The sequence below is a fragment of the Tyto alba genome, unplaced genomic scaffold (assembly GCF_018691265.1).
Source record: "Tyto alba isolate M040663 unplaced genomic scaffold, T.alba_DEE_v4.0 Super-Scaffold_33, whole genome shotgun sequence".
Lineage (NCBI taxonomy): Eukaryota > Metazoa > Chordata > Aves > Strigiformes > Tytonidae > Tyto > Tyto alba.
In genome coordinates this window covers 17859496-17885816 of record NW_024881308.1, presented here as the reverse complement: position 1 = coordinate 17885816, position 26321 = coordinate 17859496, and the positions used below count along the sequence as shown (strand labels likewise).

The 26321-nt window shown below is 51.6% G+C and overlaps 1 protein-coding gene across 6 annotated transcripts in view; it reads left to right on the top strand.

Moving 5' to 3' along the window:
• CDH22 (cadherin 22) overlaps positions 1–26321 on the top strand; it is a 125338-nt gene that overhangs the window by 74352 nt on the left and 24665 nt on the right. For 5 of the 6 annotated variants that reach the window (XM_033001002.2, XM_033001000.2, XM_033001001.2 and 2 more), the window contains 4 exons: positions 10339–10458; positions 20047–20214; positions 21222–21409; positions 22218–22471. In XM_033001002.2, the coding sequence (XP_032856893.2) occupies positions 10339–10458; positions 20047–20214; positions 21222–21409; positions 22218–22471 (730 nt within the window). The remainder of the gene's footprint in view (positions 1–10338; positions 10459–20046; positions 20215–21221; positions 21410–22217; positions 22472–26321) is intronic. The other variant, XM_042801037.1, reaches the window with a different exon arrangement.

The window sequence follows — 26321 nt, the reverse complement described above, 5'->3', positions numbered from 1 at the left end:
ACTGCTGACCCCGCTCGCATGGCTTCCTGCCTTCCTCTGAGGGGCCAGCCACTGTTGGGGCTGAAATTGGGGAATTTGTGTCCCTTGTGACAGAAATGTGGCTTCCCTGTGTTGCTGTTAGCCTGCCTATCCCCCTGCTATCAGGCATCTTTTAAGTCCATTGGTGATCAGCCGTGCTGAGGACCAGGCTGGGATGTGTGCTGTGAGTCTAGCCCCCCCAGGGCTGGCAGAGCAGTGTGGTGAGCTTTGTGCTCACCTCAGCTTCAGGAGGGTCCCAGTGAGGTGATGCATGAGCTGCAGTATTGCTGCCCTAGCTCCCTGTGCTGGCCCAAGGGCAGGCTCCCATGCTGCTGAGCACAGCTTGAGCCTAGGGAGAGCAGCTGCTTTACTGCACCGTTCCCCATCCACGTTGGGCTATCTGTTATCCCCCATTGACTAGCCAGAGCGCGTAGCAGACTGCGCGTGCTGGCATGCGCTGCGGGCAGGGGGAACTATAAATCACTGTTCTCCAAAGGCTGCACAGAGGTAGAAGACAGCCTGCAAAAGACTGACTGACATCGAAGATAAGGCAGGTCCCCAACACTGACAGCAAGGGATGAGTCAGCAAGGGGGAGAGTGACACTGCCAGGAAAGCAGCGAGCACCGGGGGGGTGCAGGCAGGGGGGGCAGGGCTGAGGCACGCAAGGGGCTCTCAGTAGGTCAGGCCAACTGCCAGGTCCTGCTGTGCTTGTGCATGAGGGTCTGGCTGAAGAGGCACCCTGAAAGCAGAGGGCAGGGGATGGTGCCGGGGTCTGTGCTGCCTCAGGACAGAGCTCTGGCTCTCCATGGTTCTTGCGCAGCATATTGTGAGAACTGGTGCATGACCTCCAGCAGGCATAGAGGTGCAGGAATTGCCCACACCAGAGGAGATGCTTCTGCCTGTTGATGGATGGAGAACAAACTCTCCTGAGGCATCCCAAATTCTCCTTCCTCTTCTATTTACCTGCATAAATCTTTCCTGAGTCAGAGGGTGACCCCTTGAACTGCAGCCATGTGCTCCTGGAGAAATGAAAGACGGCATGTGGGCAGCAAAGCAGGAGGCATCCTGTTCCCAAAGGGAAGAAAGAAATTAAATTAATCTATTTTGCTTGAACAACATGTTAAAAGAAAGGAATTCTCGACTTAGAGTATTAGACAAGGATCCCAGTTCTTTGAAAATCGCTAACAATTACGGAGCTGCCTGATCAGACTGATGTGAACAAGACATATCAAAGGAGACAGTTTCTATGCGAAATTGGAGATCAGAGGGAGAAAGAAACACTGTTTCACAACATGAAAGGAGGCGATTCCTGCAAATTAAAATACTCAGAAGTTAAAAGTAAAAAGTGCTGTGAACGGCGTGGGCTGTGTTTCCAAGCTGCCTGCTCAGAGAGGGGAGCTGGAGCCAAGAGCCTGTCCTGCTTACCAGGCTGATGTCTGTCTGCCTGAGACAACCTTGGAGCTTTCTGTAGCCTGGCCATCCCAGGGAGCACAGGGGCTCCTCTGCAGCAGCCTAGCCCTGGAGACGGCTCGGCTAACAGGGCAGGGAGAGCTTCACACAGCATCTTCAGGTGGTGCTGCCATGTGGTCCCCTGCGGTATGAATGCAGAGCTGGAGGGGTACCCACATGCTGCTGCCCCAAGTCCCCAGCTCCCTCCCAGTTCTCCCTTGACTTACCAGCGCTTTGCCCAGGAACAGGTAGCGCAAAGGAGAGGATGGACAGGTCCTGTGAAAGCATCAACAAGCAATCACAACAAGTAGCTTTCTCCTCAGCCTGCTGGAGTTCAGCAGCTGCCCTGCTACTCCACTGTGGCCCTGGTATGGACACAGAGAGAGATGGTGTGTGCAGTTCCACTCTAGATGCTGTAGGAAGAGCTGAGGATGGAGAACATAGGGTGCTGCCTGGGCCAAGGAGATAAAGTTCAGGACTTTCTTATGGGAAATACTCTGCCAGGCCCTATTTTTGTGGGAGTGCTCTTTCTGTGACATCAAGGCCAGGTGCAGTTGTGATCATGGCTTTTTTTTTTTTTTTTTTCTAGTTGGTATTGGTGGTGATGTTTGCGGTCTCTGAGCTGGACAGATAATCTCACCTAGACCTGGGGGGAGGTATTTTCATATGAATGATTGAGGACTGTGCCTTGCTGCCTTCCTGAATGTGGATGGAGGTGATTCTCTGTACTGGCCAAGCAGCGGTAGGAAGGCTGGGCAGTTTGTGAAAAGCTTAGATTGGTTAGGTTATTAATACATCAAGATCAAGGTCAAAGCCTGGGGACCTGCTGGCAGACATGCCTAGTCTAGGTTCCATTTGGGTGCAGATGTTTTCCTGGATCACCAGTGTTTATGGTTCAGTTGTGCTCTCTGCTGGGGAAAGAGCTGTGATGGGGCCACCCCAGGGTGCAGGGCTACCCCTCTACCTTGGAGCTTGTTTGTAGGGAGCTGTTCATGTCCTGTCTGCTGCTCTGACAGCCTTTGCTCTGTGGCCCAGCCTAAAAAGTGAAAGGTAACCCCGCTTCTTCCTTTCATTCTCCTGCCTTCCCAGACCTTGCTGGAGTTTGTGCTTGGGGCTGCCCAAGTGGGTGTTTTTTCTTCTCGCTCATGGCAGCTATCAGCCACAGCTCTCCAATCCCTGCCAAAAGTATAGTCCCAGCTCCCAGAGGTGGGTACCTTCCTGGGGCGTAAAGAGGAATAAAACAAATACGGTCAGATCCGTTCTGTGACAGCAGGAGCAGATCAAAGGACATTATTTGCATAATGAAGGAGTACTAATTGGGAGGGAAAGTCATTTGATTTCCTAGTGTTTAAGAGGGAATAACAAATGAGAACTGCACAAACTCTCACAGAGTAGCTGGGAGTGCTTTGCAACACGCCTGCACCTTGCTCTGTGCTGCGGCCAGAGCAGGACACTTGCATAGTGACAACATACATTCTGCTTGAGATTATAAGACTAAGTCAGGGTAGACTAAAGGCCTCTTTGTCCCAGGATCTTGTCTTGACAGTGGCCGACGTGGATGCTTATGAAGGAGGAAGAACAGCACACGTAGTATGTGTGATGCTCCTCTTAATACTCTCCCAGCCAGCAGCCAGTTTCAGCTTGGGGATTTCTTCAGCTGTGGGTGGTTTCCCTGGGTTTAGTCAACTTTAGTGTCTGTCTTCCACTAACTCATCCAGGCTCACTGTAAACCTGGGCAGAGGGAAAGGAAAAGGGGTTGCTACTGCAGTCTGATGGATTGAAAATGGCAGATGCAAGGTGGTCAGGAGGGTAAGGCCAGAGTCTGGGATCTGTAAGAGGCAGAGGTGGTGCTTGGAGCGAACCCCAGCCCACGGAGCCAGGCTGAGCATGTGTTGTGCCCCTGGAGAAATCTGTTTTCTACACCCAGAGCACAGACCTGAGGCTGGCACTGGGCTCCTGCGCTTGGAGGAAGCACATCCAGAATGGAAGCTGACCCAAGAGTCTTACCTGGGCTCCCTTGGCATGGCCGGACCAGCTGCAAGAGCAGGTTTCAGATAACTTTTCTCTAGAAACCTCATCTGGTCTGGGGCTGCTGGAGGCATCAGGAGAAATAGCACAGCTGCTGAGGGCTGTTTTGCAGACAGCGGGGCACAGAGCCATCGAATGCTGCTGTCGGGGTGCAGAGGCATCAGGTTCGTCCTGCTGCTGGGGGGGTGGCAGGGAAGGCAGCTGGAGCTGCAGCAGGACAGAGGGCTGCCCCTGCTCAGCCCCCCAGAGCGAGCAGGGCCTTGTCCTGTTCAGGGCTGGCAGCAGCCACTGGAGGTAATGCCCTGGGCCCACCTGGGATGAGGACGGCAGGGGCTGGTGGTGCTGCCTAGGAGCATTTTTACCGACTCCCCCTGTGCCCGCTGCCGGATCAGGACAGCTACCAGCAATGAGTGCATGCGAGTTAGCCAAGGAGCAGTCTGTCTGCAGGATGGGGCTTGAGCTGCAAACCTTGCTGCAGCCCCACTGCTGTCCTATCACCTTAAGAAGAAACTGTTGGCTAAGAGCTTACAGGCTGCTCTGTGCCGGCACCTGAAATTCAGCTTCTGCATGGGTACCCCAGTGCAGATGACTCCAAAATGCCAGAGTTGAGCCGAGTCTAATACCAAAGGAAGAGGCCTGCAGCTGCAGAAGGTAAAACGGGACCCAGCCAGCTGCCTTGAGAACTGCAGGATCTTCACCTTGTAACAGGAGATGCTAAAATTAGCTGTATTGTGGGCTGCCTTCCTAAGCTCCCTGGGGTCTCCTTAACAGCTGTCTGCCGCACACAGGCATGAGCCCAAATCCAGCACACAGTGGCACCTGCAAGACAACTCTGGTTGCACAGAGTGGGTGTTGCAGCCCAGAGCTCACTTCTGGGCTGTTTCGGGAGCATGCAGAGCCTGGAGTGAGACACATGCTAGGCAATGTGCATCCTTTCATCAGGACATCACTCTTCCCTTGGTGCATTTTGCTCTCCTTATTTCTCTGGGTAGCACCAAGTCCAGATTAGAGATGATTTGGCTGTACAGATAGAACCTTGGGGTCAAGTCCTGGCTCTAGCACAAATCTGGCTGAATGCAGAAGTGATTATTGTGAAAAGAAATTGTTTAATCTCCATGCTGGAAGCAGAGAAAAATACTTTAACGTGCAGCCAGAACACTTGCAGGCAGTCTGATATTTTGATTTTTTTTTTTTTTTTTTTAGCTTGATAGAAAGTGCTCAAAACACCTGTGTGCATCTGGAAACTGCTGGGGCAGCAAGTAGCTAGGAGCTAGGGCTTGCCCTGCCTGTTGGTCCTCAGTGAGACTACCTTTGCCCCTTCCACACTGCATTCCTGGTCATGGTGCAAGCTCTGAGCCCTCTGCTCTGTGCATCTGAGCACCTCCTATACCCTCTCATCCAATCTGCATGTGCTAAGACCCCAGGGAGCCTGTGCCCCATTAGTTTAATGCTTTGGTTTGCTCCCCAAAACACCATGTTTACCTGCTTGGTGCCAGGGCCTGGGGTGCTTTGAATAATGGGTTTCTCTGGCCAGACACCCCAAAGAACGTTTCCATAGTATGTTTGAGTGATTCTACCACAGCCAGGTTAGCTCCCTCAGGCTTGTCCTGCAGGGTGTGAGGGCTCTGCAGTGAATCTCCTCTGGGTCAGATTTGGCTTTCTACCAAGTCAGGATGTTCCTGAGACTGCAAGAAACTTGCTTCTGCTCCAGTAATTTTTCAGATCTTGTTTATTTTCTTCTCTGATATCCTGCCTGCTTGTTTCTGGGGTGCATCAGCCCCACTGCATGTGTTGGAGCAAAATGAAAGCTGTAAATAGCGTTGTTTATAAAATCTCAGCTGCCCTCCACCCCCTACAGCAACCAGGTCCCTGAGATGGAAGTGCTGCGCTCTGGCATCAGCCCAGGGCATGTGGCTTTGCATGACAAAGATCTCCTCTCAGGGTCCTTTATGTTTTTGGGGGCTGAAATGACCATGTGCTGTCCTGGAGCTGGCTGGATGTGTACAGAAAGATGCTCTAAACATGGGCAGAGAGTTATCCTTTGGGCTCAGTCTGAGCTGGAGGTGCAGGCTACAGCCCCAGAGCTGGTCTGGAGAGCGGCTGGAGGCTCCTACCTCCACTGGGGAAGGGGTAAAGGCTGCCATGAGGAGGGGCAGTCAAATTTAGCAAGTGTTGGCTTTTCCTGCTGCCTGTTTGCCTCTGCAGACCTGGAGCCTGGCTGTACTTCTGTCCCTGGGGAAGTGACAGGTTTTGTCGGCTTGCTTGTGGATTCAGTGCAGGGCCTCTTGACTCTTGGATGTGTTTGGAGTTTGCCTGCCAACGTTTCTTTTAGCTAAACATGTTTGGAGCGAGTGGCAGAGTAAGTGGTCTGGAGCCATTAGCTTTCTGCAGGCAGATGGCACCTCCTAGGGTCGCTGAAACTGGCCCCAGAGGTGCTGGGTCCTGCGGGGAACAGGGTGATGGATGCTAGTAGGGCAGGTCTGCATCAGTATTTCAGAGGTGCTCTGCAGAGCCCTGTCCATCCGAGCCACGGCACTGGGGGCTGAGCTGCTGTGTGCCAGGCCTGCCGTGCAGAACGGTCCTCGAGGCTGGGGCAGCTGAGCGGGGCTGATCTCTGCACTCACAGCCAACTCCCAGGGACATGGCCGGGTGCCTTTCGGTGCTGGGTGCTGGCAGCCCCTCTCTGCGCTGCTGGTTCCAGCTCCCTGCTGGGTGCAGCAGGGATGGGATTAATCTCCCTGGCCTGCAGAGTCAAGGGCTGGCTGATGTCCCTGGCAGGTCTCCCGGATGCGGATCGGGGGCAGCCCAGGCGGGGCCCAAGGATGGATGGTGGCCAGGGTCTGTGTCCCCTCCTGCACCCAGCCCCACGAGCACTGTATCAGCCGGGTCTTCTGTGGCCCCAGCATGGGCTGTGGGGAGGATTGCTCTGGAAGCGAGGGTCTTGCCCTCCCACCTTTCCTCTGGGGGGAAGCACAGTTTGTATCATCTGCTGTGCCAGATCGCACCTTTGCAGCAGGAGAGTAAGAGATGGACTCTGACTCATTTTTATGTAAAATCATTGGTTTCCTTTGGTTCTGTGGGATGAGCTGACCGGGGAGGAACTAAGGTCTCTATCTTGTTTTACATGTGTAATTATCACTCTGGATAAGAGTCCAGGCTTCTTGGTTATGGGAAGTGGGTTATACAGTAGATGATGGATGTTTAGATTTTTATTTATCATATCTTTTATGGTTAAGGCACATGCCAGGAAACTAAGTAAAAGTTGTACATGCTGTACTTGCTGTGGGCAGTGCTATGCTTGGAGAGCAGGAACTAATGTCAGAGCAGGAGTGGGAGCCAGTGTTCCTAGGCTTGTCTGTGCAGGAAGGAGGGGATCAGGTTAAACTGGAATTTGAGACCTTTGCTCCTCACATTGAAGGGGGGGAGGAGTGGAAAAGGGGTAAGTGGGGACTAAGAGACAATGCTGGAAATTTTGGACTTCTAAGATTCCTGATATCCTATAGATGACTTTGAGCAGACTTCATTGCATCTTTGTAGACTAGAAGTCAAGGCATGAAGTGGAGTTAATGTTCCCTACCTGCCTGTTGTTGCTTATCTGTTAATGAGATGCTATGAGAGGTGGGGAAAGGCAGAGCCTTCATCACCTTCAGGGTTGCTGGCTTCAGCCAAAGGGCAGCCAGTATACCATGATTTTGCTGCCTCTGAGCTGAAGGTGTCTTGCTGCAGTGCTCCTTATGCTGCTTGTATTCCCCTTGCACTCAAGTGGAAAGCACTAGCCCCAAACATGGCCCTCACAGCTGGGACCCAGCAGCCTAGATCTGCAGCCCTGTTGCTCCAGCACCTGGGAGCTCCCAGCAGCCAGAGGCAGCCCTGTGGGTTAGAAGCCTTCTGTGCTGGCACTGGAAAAGTGAGAGCAGCAACCTATTTGTCCAGGGCATGGTTTAAAATGGAGAAATAAAACAACCTACCTCTGGGTGGGCATGGATTCTGCCTTCCTGTTGGACTCGCACTGATAGAGTTTTGCACTGTTCAGTAAATACTGGAACACAAGGAGTATAGCTGTTTGGCTGATAGGCTTGAATTAATAGGTGAATTATGCAATTAAGTGAATGTATCTGAGGAGAAGCAGCATGAGATGCAGACCCTGGTGCAGACTTGTGCAGCTAGCCCCCCTTTTGAATGACCACTGGGCTGGCACCTGTGTGGTGACAGCACTGAGATGGCTGGGATAGAATGTTGTGGCATAGTCCTTGGGGGACTTGCTCTGTCTTCGTGCATACAGTCCTGAGACAGGTTATAGTGTATGCAGGGTAAGTGCAGCCAAATAACTGATGGACTCGTGCACATGTGGGTGAGTCTTGGATCTCCTAGCCCTTTGCCTCTGAGGTACCTAGTCAAGAGTAAGTGGTTCTTAGTGTGTGGAATGTTTGTGCAAGGTCAACAGGTTCTGCCTGAGGTGATGATGGGTGCAGGTGTAGGAGTGGGTACTGCTGTGGACACTGGGCATGGACTCCCAGCTGGTTGCTGCCAGGCTGGACGCAGAAGGAGACCTGCCTGTTGCCAGAGGCAGGTGCTGCTTTTGGTGATGCTCAGCCTTCAACACCTCCAGCATCCCTAGCAGGGGGTCTCTGCTATGGCTGGGATAGTCTGCTTGGAGACCCCCGATGCCATGTACTTCCCTTCTCTGACACCTTCCTTCTCAGCTTTCTAATCGGAAGCTTTCCTAAGGGAACATGCCAGGGTGGTGTCCAAGGGGGTGTACAGTGTGGGGGTGACCTGCCTTGGCTCATACCTGGCGGAAGAGTTATATGATGGCAGGCAGGGGGAGGAGGAGGCTGGACAGACCCTTTCAAGGAAATGCAGCAATAGTATTTCTTAATCAGTTGTTTGCAAGACAGGGAGCTAGTGTTGATGTAGTGTAATCTGGACGTGCCTGGCAGGGATGCACTGTAACTTCACTGCAGACAGCAAAGCGTAAATAAGTCGACTCGAACTAGCTTGTTGCTGAAGACCGATGAGGGGGATGCTCATGTTATCAGCAGAGCTGCAGCTCTGAGAAGATGTCCAAGGAGAATGAAAAGCAACCATGGTAACTGCTCATTTTCTTCAGCGAACACCCTTTCCAGGAGATCAGAAGCAAACTGGACTGGGGGGAGCGTGTGCATCCCAGCTGCTCACAGCAGCATTGCTATCTCTGCTGTCTCATCTCCTGCTCGAGTCCAGGCTGGACTGGTGCAGAAGCACCCTGGCTTGCCTGCAAGCTGTGGGCTTGTGGTCTCCTGACAGAGGAAGAAGAAGGCACCAGAGACTGGAGCTCCTCATCCTCCACCTGGATGGTTCCAACTCCACTTCTGCCCACTGCCATATGGGAAGAGGCTGCTTCTGACTTTGAGTACGTCTGGTGTTTGGGAATGTAACGGGTCTAGACTCAGATGCTGAAAGCTAGTAGTAAGTCTGGCTCTGGGTTATTCATAACATGGGTCTAGCCATGACCAGCCTGTGAGATTGTCTTTGCAGCATGTGGATGAATGCAGTGCAGAACAGATGGGTTTCTGGACCAGAGTGTGGTACCTCTGGTCCTCAGCTTAGTGGCACAGCAGCCCCGAAAGGTGCGTGAGGCAGAGCAGAGCTGCTGGTTGCAGCATTGTGAGCTGTGAACTGTTCTCTCCTGGCCCCTTTGCTTTGGGCTGGTCTTGTGCCCTGGAGTCATCTCTGAAGCAAAACCTAACTTTTAGCTGCAATCATTGCTGGGCGGTCCTCTCAGTTATAAATTTCTGTCTTAGCCAGCCTTGTCAGCTTTTGGCCCTGGCAGTATCCTACAACAGGGAATTTCCAAGTTGGTTTGACTGTTCCTGTAAGCAGCTCTTCTCCCCAGCGTGCACCTCATCCCAGCAGAGAGGTGGCTGATGCCAGTGTGTGATCTCTGGGACAGGGATGCTCTGAGACTGGTGCTAGAGGTGGAACAGGGTAGTCTGTCCTCACAGGTCTTTGGTCACACAGTCTCCTTTCTCAGAGGTGTCTGTAGGTAGGATTAGGCCTCCTTCCTTCTGTCTGTAGATATCAGCCCCTTTGCTGCTGGCCCCATTCTCATGTCCCAAGTTCTGCTTTTGTCAAATTGAACATGATGTCAAATTAAAGCCATCACAGGGATGGTTGGAGTGAAACACCCAGTTTAATGAGGCAGCATTGAAAATCAATAACTTAATTGCAGACATTTGATGGACTTTTATCCAATTTATAGTCCTCCTGCCCTGCTACGTGTAGAGCATGAGGACGTGGTGCTGTGTCTGGCTCTGGGCAAGCAAAAGCATTTCCTCTCCCATGGCTGTCATCGTTTTGCAGGTCTGTCTGCTGCAGATCTGTGGTGCTGCAGTGTGGATCAGGCCCTGGCTGGGAGGTGACCCATGGGCTGGAGGTGACCATGTTGCGCAGTGCTAACAGAAAAGGGGCAGCTGTGGTGATAACATCTGGTCCCCGGCTCCTTCCCAGAGGGTCCAGCAGAAGTCTGCTGGGAGAAAAGCTCCCAGCTGTTCAGACCAGTGATCTCCTGGAGAGTAGGTCCCCTGCCTAGACAGCAGCCCCAAAGTGGCCCAAGGTCCAGTCCCTCCTGCTATTCTGCAGGAGAAAAGGGGCATTTGCAGCGGTGTCTGGAGTCCTGGCTCTCAGGCTTTTGGGAGGAGGCAATGCTGCATTTGCACTTGACTGTTCTTGTTTCCATCAGCATGTGCGAGTGATCAGTGTTAGCCCCTGCTCTCTGTTCTGCCAGCTCCTGGCCCTGAGGTTTGCATTGCTCTTCTCACCTCCTCCCTGACTTGTTGTTTTCCTCCTTGTCCCTGCTGCAGGCACCTCTGTGATGCAGGTGATGGCATCTGATGCTGATGACCCCACATATGGGAGCAGTGCCCGGGTAGTCTACAGTGTGCTGGAGGGCGAGCAGCACTTTACTGTGGACAGTAAAACAGGTGAGCAGCACCCAGCTGGGCTGGGGCAGTCTGGGGTGTCAGGAGATGAGACCATGGCCACTCATCCAGCATCTGTTCAGTGCACAGCTGTGTGCCAGCAGGCCTGCACCTCTGTGTTGGCCATTGATGCGGGGGTCCCCGTGCTGCAGGCATTCCTGGATGTTGGAGGAGCTCGGCAGCCCTGCAGGCTGCTGCCTGGCTCCGTGCAGTGCCTGCAGCAGGCAGCACTGTGCAGCAAGACCTGCAGCTGACAGCCCAGAGTGCTCTGCCTGCACCAGCCAGAGCTCCTGTGTGCTCCTTGCCCAGAGCAGGAGTGCACCCTCAGGCATATAAAATCTCAGTGTGAAAGGTTTAAGTACTACCAGAGGGGCCTTTCCAAAGGCTGCATTGTTATCACCAGGGCTTTGATTAAAGGTAACACTTTAAATTAAGGATCGGTTTATAAATGTTCTATTAATATTTAATGAAAGAACGGTAGAAGCTGCTCCAATCCTTAATAACTTATAATAGAGCCTGTTGTAAAATGCCTCTGTAATAAATCCCTAGCAGATGATGCTCTGACATACTGGTTAGAGTAGACCATAACCAGGAGATGTTGGGGTATATATTCCTCTGCCTCCCAGGAGTGTGACTCTCATTACCCTTAATGGGAGCCTCACAAGCTTTCTAAGGAGGGAAGACACTCAAATGCTAATAAGAGGTATTTAAGGCACAAAGCATGTAGTAAAGTACTCACAGTTTAATGAAAAATTGTCAAAGGACAAGCATGCTGGGTAGCTGCAGCTCTTGTTGGAAAGCTGGACAGCAAAGTTCCACCCCCTGCTCTATTGCTGAACCACAGTGACACAGGCTGAGATCAACCTCTGGACTGAAGTGCCAAGCCTCTGTCAGGCTGACCTGCGTCTGTGCTAACATGTCATTTTTAAGGCTGTTTTTATGTAAGTTAGTGGAATTTGTTTGGAGGCTCTGGCATAAGGAGAGTGCAAGGAAGGTACGTGTGCCTGAGCCTCTGCATCTGCATGAAACCATGCACCTTGTGAAAACCAGTCTGGTGCACATGAGCAAACCAGTCACAGCCCTGGCTGCCCCTGGAGGAAGGCTCAAATTTGGAAGCTCCTAAGCACACCCGGACAGCAGAGCTGGGGTACAGGGTGGAAAATGCCATCATCTGGATAGAGGCCGGTGCGGTGAGGAGAGAGCGCACAAGAAGCAGCTTGGGGCTGTACCCACTCCTGGCCTGGAAGCTGCTGCACATGAGCTTTCTTCTCTTCTAGAATTACTTTGTTTTTTGGTTTTTTTTTTTTTTTGGGGGGGGGGGGTGGGGGGTGTGGAGGGGGAGGCAGGCAGGCAAGGGTGAGTCGTGGGGGAGATGGATGAACGATGGGCTAAACACTGAAAATTCAGGTGTATGTGAGATCCTGTTAATCTGAGATAGCTTTCTGTGAGTGGAAGCCTGGCTGCTAGAGTGAAGAGGGACCACTGGGAGCACAATGCACAAGTCAGGACGTGCAGAGGCTCAGCTTCCTGCAACAACATTAATGCTCTGTATTAAGGCATAAACTAAAATGTGCCCGATGGGACTGTGGTGAGAATTAATGTCACTCTGGGAATCCAAGCTTCTTGATTCCTTGACTTTTTGTGTCTTAATTCTCAAGCTGGCTGCTTCATACACTGGGGGGGTTGATTTACTGTTCTACTTGCTTATGATTCATAAAAGCAAAACTGCTGACAGTCTGCAGAGGAGTCCTTGGCCCCTCTTGAGCATGTCTGTTTCCAGAATATCTGACTGCTAAAGCAGGTACTGGGGCTGACTCTCTGGTGATGTCTGAGCTGTGAATAGCCTTTTGTAGCTGTCTTCCTGGGCTCCAGGAAAGCAGTGTGCAGCTCTGCCTGTTGGCCGCTTAAGATGCAGCTGCTGTCTGTCCTGCGGCCTCGTGCCCGGCGTGAGCTGCGTGTCCTGCAGGGATGCACTGCTGGGGCAGCAGGTCCAGGACTGGTGGTGCCGAGGTGGGACACTGTTTTGTCATGTCTCTTTGGTGCTGGCCAGGAGCCAGCACATCCACCCAAGCAAATCCCATCCTGCTCCCACTCTGCACTTCAATAGGTTTTTAGTGCTCCATGTGGGAATCCTAATCTGACTGCCCTGGGTGGCCTGGCTTCTGCCCTGAGCATAAGATTTAATTATCCATAGAAGCAGCATAACTCTCAGAGCCACCATTGTTATTAATGGCCATAAAAAGAACCATAAAATCCTGGCATGTTACATTTCTTATAATATATGGTAATGAAGAACAATTTGTTTTCCCTTTTTGGTTTTGAACTCCTCCGCCTTTTCTTGCATATGCATACATGCACATGCTCCCTTGTGCACTATGTAAGCCCATGACTCCTTCCAGCACGGGTTCTCTCTTACTTCCTTGCCTTTACAACCAGCTCTTTTCACACTGTCTTCCTTAGCATAGGTATTGCGTGTACAAGTCTGGTTTGCACACTCGAGTACAGGATATGGACCATGTGTGGGTTGCTTAGTTTGTCTCCTGTTCTTGGGTGTTACTAGCTGTAGTATTCATCTTGGATTTCAGATTTGGTGGACCTTTCAAAGGCAGACCCAAACCACCTGGATGCCATGCCATATGAATTCCTACCACTCAATAAGCTCTGAATTCCCATAGTGTCTCAGACAACTTTTTGGAGGAAGACGAGCAACTAAATGGTCCCACTGGAATAGTTGAAGCTGCAGCGATGGCATTTGCTGTCCACAAAGCTGTGGAGAACGATTCCAGTTTCTGTACTGTTGAATGATGGTAAAGAAAAAGCATGGCTGATGCATATGGGCTTTTTCTATCATATACCCCAGCCACTGCCTCTCATGCTTAGAGAGATAAGTTTCAGACACAAACTGTGAGTTTGTGTTTTGTACCCCAGATCAGGTCCCAGAACTTGCCCTGCATGTGTTGAAGGTCTAGACTGGCTTTTTTTGGTGTACAAGTGGAGGATTTTGTATGCACAAACTTTGGAAGCATGATTTTCTGTGCCAGCTATGAGAATATCCCTTAGGCTTCTTGCAAGAGCCTGCAGGCATTAGTCATATTTCGGCTTTGTCCTGCCTTCCTCAATCATTCTGAGTTTGCAGGTAGGGTGCAGCTGTCTCTTGTTGGCTCCTTGTAGCGGGTGAGCTGCATCACACTGTTTCACAACTGCCCTGCCGCTGCTTGGAGGATGCTCTGCTTTGACAGGAGTCACCTCGTACGTCTGCTTTGCTGCTTCTGTTGGGAAACAGTCACTTCTGCTCTCAGTGGTGGGTGTTCGTTCTGGGTGAGAGCACTTCAGCCTGACCCCCCCTCACCCTGCAGCCGGCTGCTGACTGCAGGGGTGGTGAGCTCCAGCCCTGCCTAGCAGGACATAGGTTGGGAGGTTTAGTGCTAGTTCCTATTCCAGCTCCAGGAAGCCTGTCCTCACCCAGATCCTTCTAACTTACACTTTTCAGACACTGAGATTGGCACAGAGAGTATATGACTCCCAGTGCATTTACGTGAGAGGAGAAATCAGTGTGAATTTAAATTTTCAGGCTGAATTTTCATGTTGCTTTATATTACCCTGTACTCTGTACCTCTGCAGATTATTCACCATTATATGGGCACATCTCTTCTTTGGCAGGCAGCTGTGCCTGCCTGCTCACGTCTGTTCCCGTGTTATTTGCAATGCCCTTTCTCATCTCTGGCCAGTGTGGCTGGAGACTCGCTGCTGCCTGCTATCCCTGCCCACAGTCTCAGGAGGAAACATGAAAATACTCCACACCCAGAAGAGGAGCACAACCTGATGCACTTGGCTCCAGCAGTCTTGTTCATCCCTTTGCAGGGGTATTGACTGCTACAGAGGAATCACAGCAGGTAACATGGTAGGCCTTATAATATTTGGTGCTTTCCTTAAAAAGAACAGATTGTCTGTCGGTGCATGGGAATCTCGCTTTTTACTGAATAGATTGTTCTTCAAAGCTGTCGTTCTGCTGCATGCACAGAAACAGCAGAAGGACTCAGAACAAGGCTTATTGAAATGCAGTCCGGCATTTATGATTACTTAAAACGGCTCCTGAGTTCTAGAGCCTGTCTCCTGATTTGGAGACCTAGAGGTGAGGGCTTAAAGGTGCTTGTGCCAGGTAGAGCAGGACAAGAAATACTGGCCTGCTGGGATGAAGTTGATGGTTATTTGTGTGCCATCATTAGTTGTTTCATCCTTACCTGTCAGCCTTGCCCTGTTTGGAGACCAACCACAGCCCTAGTCTTGGGGTAGTAAAGGTGGACTGGGAGAGTTGTTGCTGGGTTCGTGCTGCATGCTGAATTGGGCTGATGAACTGTTGGATTTGTGTGATGCGGTGGTGGGAGGCAGAAGTGTTTCTCTGCTACTCTTGCCAGTTTGTTAAAAATGTTCCTCGGTGCCTGGAAACACGGATATTGGTATGTGTGTGTTTGTGTGCACTCATGGGTTTATGCAGGTCTGTGCCTCATCCCAGAAAGCTATGAGGCATCCTGCTTTGAAAAGGACTTGGCCACCCATTATGAAAAGTACCATGTTAGAAATCTGCAGGCTGCAGCACCCCTCAGCCACAAGAGTTATGGGATTCTGAACCCTCCCAATTAGCTTTGCCAGTTAGCTTGGTTGTGCTGATGCAACCGTAACGCTTCCATCTCTGGATCTCAGCTCTGATCCTCATTTGCTGAAGAGCCATGAACCTCCCGGACCTTGTGCCTAGTACCTTCCTCAGGTTGCCTGTAGCTTCTGCCTACCAAACTGTCTGGAGTTGAAGGACAGGAAGGGGGGCTGTGCATGTCGGGCAGATGAAGTGCTGGTTCTTGGGGCTAAGACCTCAACTGCAGTGGGCTGGACCTCCTCCAGGATGTATGTCTCAAGCAGCACTTGTGTCTTGGCAGATATATTGCTATTTCGATGTCACTGCAGGCAGGTGTGGGCACAGTTGAGGAATCTGTGGTCTATTTGGCGGGTACCTTGCCAGCACGGGCTGAGGCAGAGATGTGTTTGCTTTAGCTGACTAAGCTACTGGGAGGAGTGAGTCTGGTTTATCCAGTTAAATAGGAGGGGATAAAGACAAATCCAGATGCTTCTCAGGCATGCACAGTGAAAAGCCAAAAATGGCAGGAAGAGAAAACTTGTCACCATGAGGGTGGCATTTCCATCCTTGGAGATACTCAAAACATGAGACTGGATGTGGCCCTGAGTGATGTCATCTGCCTTTGAAGACCATCTGCTTTTGGACCTGAGACCTCCTGAGAATATGTCCATGTGCACTACTCCACAACTTTCTGGGTTTTACTTCACGGCAGGGAGCATGATGTTCCTGACTGCCCTCAGCTGGAAGGTGCCTTGTCCAAAGGGTCTCCAAGGATGTGGACATCTGAGGTAGAAGTATCTGAGAGCAAAGCAAAGCCCATACAGATGAGATTTCCTGGAAGGCAGTTACCTGCTGAGTGCTTTGTCCTGCTTTGTTTTTATCACTCAAAGAGTGTCTGCTGTTTGAGCAGATTTGATAATATTTATGTGATGCTGTAAGCGTCCCCTTGCCTGGTAATTATACTGATTAATCTGGACCATGCTGGAAAGCCACATGTGCCTTCTACCAGAGGGTACGACACCATGCGTCTGTATTATTCAACTATAACAGATGCTGACAAGAACTAGGGAGATGAGTCTGAGCTGGAGGTTGTTCTTGCTTTGTTAGCAGTGTCTGGGAAGGACAAAGTCTGGCAGGCTTTCCAGCTGGAAAGAAGGTGAATCGTGGATGACGATAGTGAGGACTTTTCCCTATTCTGCATACAGCAGCGGAGGTCCCTGCCTCTTCTGTCTCTGCGCCCTGAGAACAAGTCTGCCACTATCACTTGCTGCTGCTTTTCAGAGTCCCTGGGGATCAGGTTTTGGGAGAAGAGGCTATCTTGGCTCTAGGAGATGGGACCATGCAAGTTTGCTGAAGGTGGGTGTTTATGGCAGCCCTCATAGTGCCATGTTCACGGAATTGGTGTGGAGTATGTTTGGAAACCCTGATTTGTCAAGGCTGCTAGCAAATGGTAAGTGGTGCCTAAGCCTAAAAGACAAAAGCAGCCTGACACTTGGGGTAGTAGCCTGGTGTGGCCCATGCAACTTTTGGGGGAACAGCTTTCTCTTGACAGTCCTGCTGGGGCTCTTGGAGGCATGGGGCAGTTCACCTGCATCAGAGCCCCACTTTTCCAGGATGGACTGGACAAAGAGCATCTTGGCAGGAGGTGACTTCTGCTCACTGCCTGAACCCCCACCAAGACAAGGATTTTGTCTGCCTCTTGCCACTGGAAGAACTGGAACCGGCTGGGACCGTTTTTTTGCCCTGCTCTGCATGTGCCAAATGGCCTGGACTCTCTCTGCTGGGATGAGTGACCTTGGAGGTGTTCTGGGAAGCGCCTGAGCACTTTCTTCCCATCTTGCATGGTGTATTATGAGCTATATCATTATGAGCAGCTCAGTTAAGTCATTACAGCCTTGCTGAATGCATGAGCTTTTTCCCTCTCATCCCAATTCATCACTATTGTGCTGACATAAATCATTTTCATTATAAAATGCTTCAGACCCTGTTAATTAACAGAATTGCTTAAATTTCAGTGAGATAGTGCTTGCCCAGAAATAAGTTTTATATTCATAGTGGAATGGCAGGAGAGGCCTATAAGCACGACCAGCTGAGGCCAGTCGCGTGCAGCCCTGGGTGCTTGTGCAAGGCTGGTCCTGCCTGCGCTCAGGTGGGAGGTTGCTGTTCTCACTGGGATATGTGCCTGGAGGTGTATTCAGCGCTTCCTTGTCAGTGCTCCCTTGGCCCCTCTGGATGAGATGGAGTGGGACTCCCAGTTAAATGGGTTCCTCTGAACAGGCCTGGGATGAACGAGGGAGCCAGTGCAGACCCTGGGCCCCATCACAGGGTAAGCACCAGCTGTCTTCCTGTGGAAGGGTTGGGATGCTCTCTAGCAGAAATTCTGCAGTGCTCTGTGCTGCATCTCACCTGCGTGCTGGCCAGGAGCGTGGACCTCAGTGATGGAGCAATAGAAGGGCTGAGAGTTATCCAGCTGTGTAAACAGGCAGATGATGGAAGTGCTCGAGAGATGGTGGGTGAGACAGCCTCCTCTTGATTCGTGGGGCTGAAGGGAGTGGGAATCCTGGTAATTACAGAACTGAAATGACAGAGAGGGACAAGGGTACCTGGGTGAAATTGTGCCTGTCTGAGAGCTGGTGAACTACAAGGATCTGAAAAGGTGGTTATGCCTTTATTATAAACCATAACAATGATAATCGTTGGAATAATTGCTAGTTTCAGAAAGCAAGGAGAGGTAAGTGTCTCCAGAACAGTGTTGCCAACTCCTGCCGTACCTGTAATGTCATGCGGAGGTGGGCGGAGGGGGAATTTCATCCTCCCAGCTCAGTGGCATTTCTGATTGCCTTTGGGCCACAACACCAGTGGCTCCTTGGTACGAGCCATCCACCCACAGCCTTTGTCAGGAGGCGTGCAAGGTCACATCAGACACGTGAACAAGGAAACTCTGGCAACCTGCTGGCTGTGGAGGGCTGATGCCTGGGAGCCTCGGGATATGTCTCTGAAGCCACATCTTGTCTCCTTGCAGCCTGCTGGCACCCAGCTCTCCCCTCCACTGTGCTCTGATTGTGCTGAAGGCTTCCCAGAAGTGTCTACCTTGAGCCAGGCGGCACGGATGGCTGCAATGCTCTGCCACTGCTTGCTCTGCTGCATGTCAGCAAATGTCTTGCAAGTTGCTGAGACAAACTGGATGATTCTCTGTTTGCTTGGCAAGGGAGGAGCATCTTGTTCCCTCACTGGAGACCCATACTACACAGCCAGGCAACCCCTCTCCAGCATCTTCCCTAATACCAGGCAGGATTACTGGTGAAAAAAAGCAAAGATGGAGTTTGCAGTTCACAGTAGGAGGGGAGGTAAAGCTAATAGTTAAACAGAAAAGCCTGGAAGAGAGAGCAATTACAAAAACATAATGTCTAAATCTATGGGAATGTTAAACTGAGCTGGAGGGGATTTTAAACTGATTCCTAGCTGTTCTGGTGGGACCGGGAATGTGGTGCTAATAACCTTGTATCCATGTATGCACTCATGCATGCCCCTGGTGCCACCTCAGGGCAGAATAATTTCCTTCTTTCATTCTCAAAATATTTCTTCTCTGCTTTGTTTCCATGTAAATGAAACACTCCTGGGTGACATAGAAGTCATAACTTCTGTCATTCACAGTGTTTCTGGGTTTTACTATTCTTTGTTTCTTGTTTTACATTCCTTTATATCTTATTCCTGGTCATTTCCCCCAAGCCCAGATGACTACTGAAGACCTAAACACGTCTTTTTTTTTTTTTTTTTAAGAGACTTCTTTTCATAAAACGTACTAGCATACCACACATTTTGTTAAGCTTTATGGTCTCTAGTGCATTCTCAGCCTCTGACATAGAGCTTGTATATCATCTCTGGTTTCTTTAATTTAGAGGGACATGTGAAAATGATGGGGTTTGTGCAGACAGATAATGGAAATACACTGCTCCCCCCTATTCTCCAAATCAAATAGGGGGCCTTTCCAGGCATGCTTGGGCCATGAGGCACCTGTGACATGGAGCTTGGGCTCGGAGCACCAATGTTCTGTTAGGAATGCTGCATCAAGCCTGGCTCCTGCTTGAGCAGATAAGGATAAGTGGGCTGTTGCAGATTTGTGCTAAAGGGGTTTTGTGACTCAGGCTGGGTTTTTATGCAGCCTTTCTGTGCAAACCTTAAGGCTGGCCCCAGTGCAGCCCCCGCATCTGGGTGAGTCCTCTGGCCCCCACGAATCCTTCATCCAGCTCTTGGCCTCCCTGGAGAGAAGTACAAGCCTCCTCTGAGATGGAGTGTAACCTCATCAGAGCAACTGGCAGCCCGCAGCAGCAGCCAGGAGCCTTTCCTGAAACACGCCTGCAAATTGGCTGCAGAGAGCTGCTGGGATCAGGTTGGGCCTGTGGCCATTCCTGGGCTCGGGGGGGATTTTCAGAATGTTTCCACGTGGCAGAAGACAGCCTGTGCTTGTTTTTCTCCCCAGAGCCCTTGTCTCCCCTCAGTTGGCTTTTGCTAAAGTGATCTCTGTGAAGGCTGCAAAAGGGTTCGCTCCCCTTTGCACTGGGGCCCAGCAGATGATGTTTGTTGTTGCCAGCAACGTGCTCCTATGACAAAAGTGGCCAACAGCACCTAGGGCTGCGTTAGGAAGAGTATCACCAGCAGTCAGGAGCTGGCAACCTGTCCCTTCTGCTCAGCGCTGGTGAAATGAGGAGAGTACTGTGTCTGGTTCTGGGCTGCCAAATACAAGAGACACGGGCATACTGGAGCGAGTCCAGGGAAGGGCCATGAAGATTGGTGAAGTCTTGGAGCATCTGCCTTATGCAGAGGGGCTGGGAGATCTAGCTGATTCTCTTCAGAGCTGAGGCTTGAGCGAGGTAGTCTCCAGTGACCCCTTCCAGCATCCCCCTGCCTGACCCCTGCAGGGGCTCTGTGACCTGTGCTCATGCTGTCCTGCTGCTTTCCAGGTGTGATACGGACAGCCGTGGCCGACCTGGACCGGGAGACGCAGGACCGCTATGAGGTGGTGATCCGTGCGACGGACATGGCAGGACAGCTGGGTGGCCTGTCTGGATCCACCACAGTCACCATCGTAGTCACCGATGTCAATGACAACCCACCACGCTTCCCTCAGAGTAAGTCCTGACAGTGGTGGGGGGTGAGCACTGGCCCTCGTGCTGGCCCTGGCTCCGGCCCCTTGTGGGTGGTGGGACAGAAGCTCAGCTCCCAGCACAGCCTGGCACACGTCTGCAGGGTGAGCCGGCCCAGCTGCTCATCCTGCTTGCAGGATGACAATACCAAGGTACGGTAGCACGCACAGCTCCGTGCCTGGGTCTGAATGTGTCCCTGCCTGGCAGGGCGATGGAGGGGCAGCTGCCTTGGCTGAGCCTGTCTAGGACCCTGGACAAGACTCTGCTCCTGGTGCTAGTCCCGGGAGTGAGCAGGGCTGGGTGGTGGGGAGAGCAGAGCTGGCCCCTCTTCAAGCTGTGCTGGGGGAGAAGGCAGCCGGGTCTGTCGTGCTGTGGGAACTTGGGCTGGGACTCAGCTGCTGGCCTGGCCCCTTCTGGCTGCTGCATCAGCTTGGCACGCTCTGCCCCAGGGTGAGGTATAGTGACACTGCCCAGCTCAGACAGCAGCCTGCCTTTCCGTGTCGCTGCTAGTGGCCTGTGGCTCATGCTTGTGTCTAATCTGGGACCCTTCCCAAATGAGGAAGGTGGGTGATCCTGCTGCGAAGAGTGGGCTGTGCAGTCTCTGCAGTGCACACTAGCTGTGGAGACTGGCAGCGCAGAGAAGGTGCTGCAGCTGGAGGAGGCTCAGGTCTTGAGCTGCATCTCTTAAAAATTAGAAATGGTCAAGTCTGCAAAAAATCAGAGAATGCTGATTGCGGAGCAATCATGTCTATATAGAGAAATCAGCCTTTACTTCAGCTGGCACCTTGAGTGCTCCCCAGTTATCTTCCTTCGGCCCTTGTTTTTGGCTGGGGTATGTGTTTCTCCTGGTAGGGAATTCTGTACCATAGACACTGATAAAGTCTGGGCAGCCCTTGTAGCCCAAGGGTGGCCCCGGGGAGTCAAAGGGCTGTATCAGACTGGAGGAGGTTCAAAGGCAGAAGCAGTGACCCTAGTACCTTTTTCTCCTCTAGAGATGTATCAGTTCAGCATTGTTGAAACTGCCCCGGTGGGCACAGCCATTGGCAGGGTGAAGGCAGAGGACTCTGATGTTGGGGAGAACACGGACATGACATATCAGGTGAAGGATGAGGAAGGAGTGGAAATGTTCAAAGTCACCACGGACAGCAATACCCAAGAGGCTGTCATCACAGTACAGAAGGTGAGAGTTGAGGAAGGCTGGTTGGGTAGGGGAGGACCCTTTCCTTTGGAGATTCCTGCTGCTGCACTTGAGTTTAAATAAGTGCTTCTCTGAGTGCTGCTCTAGCAGTAGCAGTTGCATTTTTTTGCCTGCAGGTGCAGGGAGAGTCCTGCCTCTGTTCTGCCTGGATGGCAAAATGAAGACCTGTGTTTGGGAGGAAAGGCTGAAAAGGCAGCAGCACAGTGCCTGCTGGAGCCTGCACAGGGCAGCTGCCTGGTTGGCAGCAAAGCAACGAGCTGTGCATGGGTGAAGCCATGCATGGTGCTGGGGAGAGAGTGCTTACGGCTGTTATTGATAGCACGTGTTGGAGACACATGCCCACCTAATTCCTATACCTGACCAACAGTACTTTGACTGTATCTGCTTTGGTGGCAAAAACAATCAAGCAAACACTTGACATGGGCAAGAAAGAACAGATTGTTCACCAAGGCCACTTGATTCAGCTCACTTCCCCTGTAGAAATAATAGCAGGGTGATTAATGTTAAAAACCTGCTCATTTGCAGCACACACTGTGCTGTCTTCCCAGTGCATCCTGGCTGCCTGCAGCCTGGGGGTCCTGTTGGGGGCCCTGGGTGGAGCAGGCTGGAGCCTTCCTCTTCCTCCTGCCCCCTCAGTGCCAGAGGGCTGAGCACAAGCTCCTAGCCTCAGCAGAGGCACTGCCCGGGGGGAGAGTGGCATTAGTGCTGCCCTTGATGACTCCGGCGAAGGAAGGGGCAGCACAGGGGGCTTCTCAGGCTGGGTACGTCTAACCCTTTCCTGTTGTCCCAGCCTCTCGACTACGAGTCAAAAAAAGTGCACACTGTCATTGTGGAGGCCCTCAACAAGTTTGTGGACCCACGGTTCGTGGACCTTGGCACCTTTCGGGACCAGACCATCGTGCGGGTCTCAGTGCTGGACGTTGACGAGCCCCCGGAGTTCCGGCCCCCCTCCAACCTGATGGAGGTCCAGGAGGATGCGCATGTTGGCTCTGTCGTGGGGGTGGTCACCGCCCTTGACCCGGACACAGCGAACCACCCTGTCCGGTAAAGCACTTGCCTAAACCTCGCATCATATCCCTTCCAGCAGTGGACATGGGGTCACCTGCAAGGGACACGTGTGTCCTGGGGGCTTGTGGGCATGGCTGGGGCAGAGGGGAGGAGAGGCAGTGCAGGTGAAGGTGACGAGTGCTGCACGCATGGCCAAGTGTGTGTGTCCTGTGGAACAGGCAGCTGTCAGGTGAATGGCAGCCTGTGCACAAGAAACAGGCACGCAAGAGCAGCCGTCTCGTGGGTGACAGATACGTCACAGGCAAGTGATGGGTTTGTGAGTGGCAAGGGAGTGTCAGGGAAGGTGGCTGGGTGATGCTTGCATGTCCTTGCTGCTGACAGTGAGGCATCTGCAGTGGTGCCTGACACAGGCCAGACGAGTGACCAGAAATGACAGGAGGGCAGTGATGAAGGATGACAAACGAGGTGAGGCTTGGGAGATGCAGAGCCACAGCTTGGCTGTGTGTACGTGTGCACAGGGATCAAAGATCAGAGGAGTTTATATTTGGGCAGGGGACATAATCCAGGCAGCAGTTTATCTGCACAGGACATTTCCCATTTCCATTTAATTTGTGGCTAAAGAGATTGTTACCTTGTTAAATTGTTATTACCTAAGGCACAAAGCAGCCTTCTGGCTCTGCCAACTGGCCTGAGTCACGAGCAGTTGAGTTGGAAAGCTGGTGTTCAGAAAACATCCTCAATGTGTGGAAAATTTCCTTGAAATGTGTGTTCTTATGCCAGGTGATGGCAGGGCTGCAGGCACCTTGTGCACAGCTGCTTGCTTCAAATGAGCAACGGTGGTTTTGCGTTTGAGAGCTCTGTGGGGAGCCTGTCCCCAGGCAGTGATCATTCGGTACACAACAGGGTCAGGGATAAGGGATGGAGGAGGATGTGGCCAGGGAGGGCTTAGTTATGGTGCTGTTCCCCCTCCGTGATGTCCCTGCCTGGCTGCTTGGGGCGCTGAGCTCCAGTGCTGTGCAGCCTTGGAGAATGCACTGGTTGAAGCTGGGGTGGGGGATATCTCCTGGTCTTCATGGAAATGAAGACTGAGATGTTTAGAAAGCTCAGAAAAGAATTTACACATGGAAAACTGCCATCTACAGATGCCTGGCAGCTAGCAGGGAGTATTGCGTCACAAAGCTGGATGCTGAAAGTTGTCTTTGGGATGAATGTGAAGGGAATCAGCATTGGCGTGCCAGGAACTATGTGAATTGTTGCACCACTTGCACTAGTCCGTGCTGTCTGTTGGACATGTTCTCAAAGTACCTCCGCTCACCTTGTGTGGCTACCTCCTCCATTCAGACTACCTGTCTGATTTCTTTTTGTGGCCTGCTCTGAGCATGTGCCTGTTAGCTTGCACTCTTCAGATGCGTGCAGTCTTTCTACACATCTGTGTGTGTCTACATATGTGCATGTGCTTTTTCACTTGACTGTTTCTAGCAGTGCTACAGAACATGGATTTTTATTTTCTGATCTGTAATTGTAGAAAAGGGGCCTTGGGGACAGAACTATTCTTATTCTGTTTTTTTCTTGTTCTTTGTTCTGCTTCCCTGTGGAGCTTGTTGCATTGTTTGCAGACAGAACAAAAGCAAGCAGTGGAGGGAGGCTTTCTACTGCTGTGCAGAAGGTGATGGAGAGGAGACTTGGAGTAGAGAAGCAGATTCGAGTACTCTGCAGGAGCAAGAGGGTTAGAGCCCAAATTTTGCTATGTGAGTGTCTGTCTTATAGTGAGCTTTGTGCCAGGCAAGGCAATGCCTCATGTTCAGGTACAAGGGCCCAGCTAAGAGGACTTACAGGCGCCTGCTGCAGCTTGGGAATTACAGTGTGTTTTCCCCTGTCAGGCTTGATGCATTCAGATATGTGTTTTCCCTCCAGCAATCCCTGCTGGAGCTCATCCTTCATCCGTCATGCTCCCCTGTGGCATTTGGTCGCTATCTGTCCATCTCCTCGTGCCCCTCTGCTCTTGCAGTGCCTGCTGTCAGGAACAGCATCAGCTCCGTACCCCTGTGTTGCTCCCGTGGTGCTTGCCTGGGGAATGCAGGTGGGTGAGCCTTCCCTGCCTTTTTAACTGTACCAAGTGGAGATGCAGGTTTATATTGGTCACACTGATGTGGCACCAATGCAGGAGAAAGGTGCTGTTGGATCTTTCCTCCTGTCCTTTAGCTAGCCAGGTAATTCAGTAAAATACTTTGCCACATAGGCAGCTGCTCACAGCTTCAAAGCAGTGCCCAAACATTAAAGCAAGCGTCCTGCATGCTGCAGTACCCTGCCAGGATGTGACACTAACCCATCAGCAGGAGATGGCAGTAAGTCACGGAGCATTTCAAGTGTGCTACTCCGAAGTACAGTCACAAGAAGCCAGCACTTGTACTTCACCTCTGATACATTAGAGAGCAACTGATCCTGACAGCATGACCAGTATTTGATCCTCGGCTCCTTGAAGTTGGTGTGAACCCTTTCAAGTTGCTGCAGTTCAGTGGATCCCTTTAACTTCCTGATCCTCGTCTGCTAGAGATGGGAGCGAAGACACGGCTCTGCTTCTGCAGTGGATGCTGTCTCCTGGACTCTAGTCTGGGTGTTGGCTCTGCCCTGTAAATAGGGGAGAGCCCCAACCTTCTGTCATGACGAGATGACTCTCCCCTCGACAGGAAAGAACAAGGATTGCTAGAGACAACAGAGCAAAAATTAGCTCTGTCAGCGTTTCCAGGTCCTGCTGACACCAGGCTGCCAATAACAAGGTTTGGGAAGTATTTTTAGCCAAATGGGAAAGGAGATGCCCTTGGCTCTTTGTTTGCATCCCCAGGCCAGCACAAACAGGGCTGTGCAGCTCCTGCTGCACCATCCAGCCCGAAGCAGCTGCTGGCAGCACATCTCAGCCTTCCCTTCCCCTGCCCTCCTGGGATTCACTCGCCCCGTGAGGATGTGGCCACTTGGCATGAGAACAAAGCCCTTCTAGACAAGCCGGGCTGGGTTGCCAAGTGACCTGTTCTGAAGACATGAGGGTTGAAGGAGCATCCGACTCCCCTGTTCTTGGGAGGTGTCCATGAGGCACTGGTCCATGCCCCCCTCCCAGCTACATATGGATGTAGAGTCCCTGGCAGCCGCTTGACCGGGTGGGAGGAAAACTGGGGCTTAGGGTGCCCAAAGAGCACCCCCATCTCTCTGGGTGAGCAGCCCCAGCTTGTGCCTGCTCAGAGGGACACCGTCCCTCCAGAGCCGATGCTGCGGAGCAGGGAGTCATGCTGAAGGTCGCCACGGCAGAGGGGCTGCACACATCCTCAGGGGCAACGTGAAAACCTGCTGTAGTACAGGCGGGAAGTGCCTTTCTAAAGGACTGGTGCATTTTATTTTATTTCATCCTGGTTTGTTGCCTAACAAAAGCTGGAACCACTCTTTTTTCAGAAAGAGTTTAGTTTCCAGTTGGCTTTTTGGATTTACCTGTACAATTCCTGGGTGTAGTGCAATTTTTCTTAGCTGAGCCATTGTATGAGGTAATACAGTGATAGACTGTCTGTGTATGTGAGGCTGTTTGTATGGGAGCCTTTTGTTTTTCTCTCTGCAGTGGGAGCCTGTGTTCTGATTGTGTGCATTCCAGGCTTTATCAGCACTGGGAAGATGTTGCTTGGGATTTAAGGTTCTCAGAGATATTCTTGTTTGGCATTCAGTAAATCTGGAGACACGTGTTGGACATGGGCATTTTATAAACTCCAACAGCACAGCAAGAGCTACAACCTGCTTCAACACAAAAGGGAGAGGAGGAAAAAAAACAAACACAACAAAAAGCTTTTCACACAGTGTTTGAAAAGCTCCCTATTAACAAAACACATGGCATAAAATGTGCTCCTTG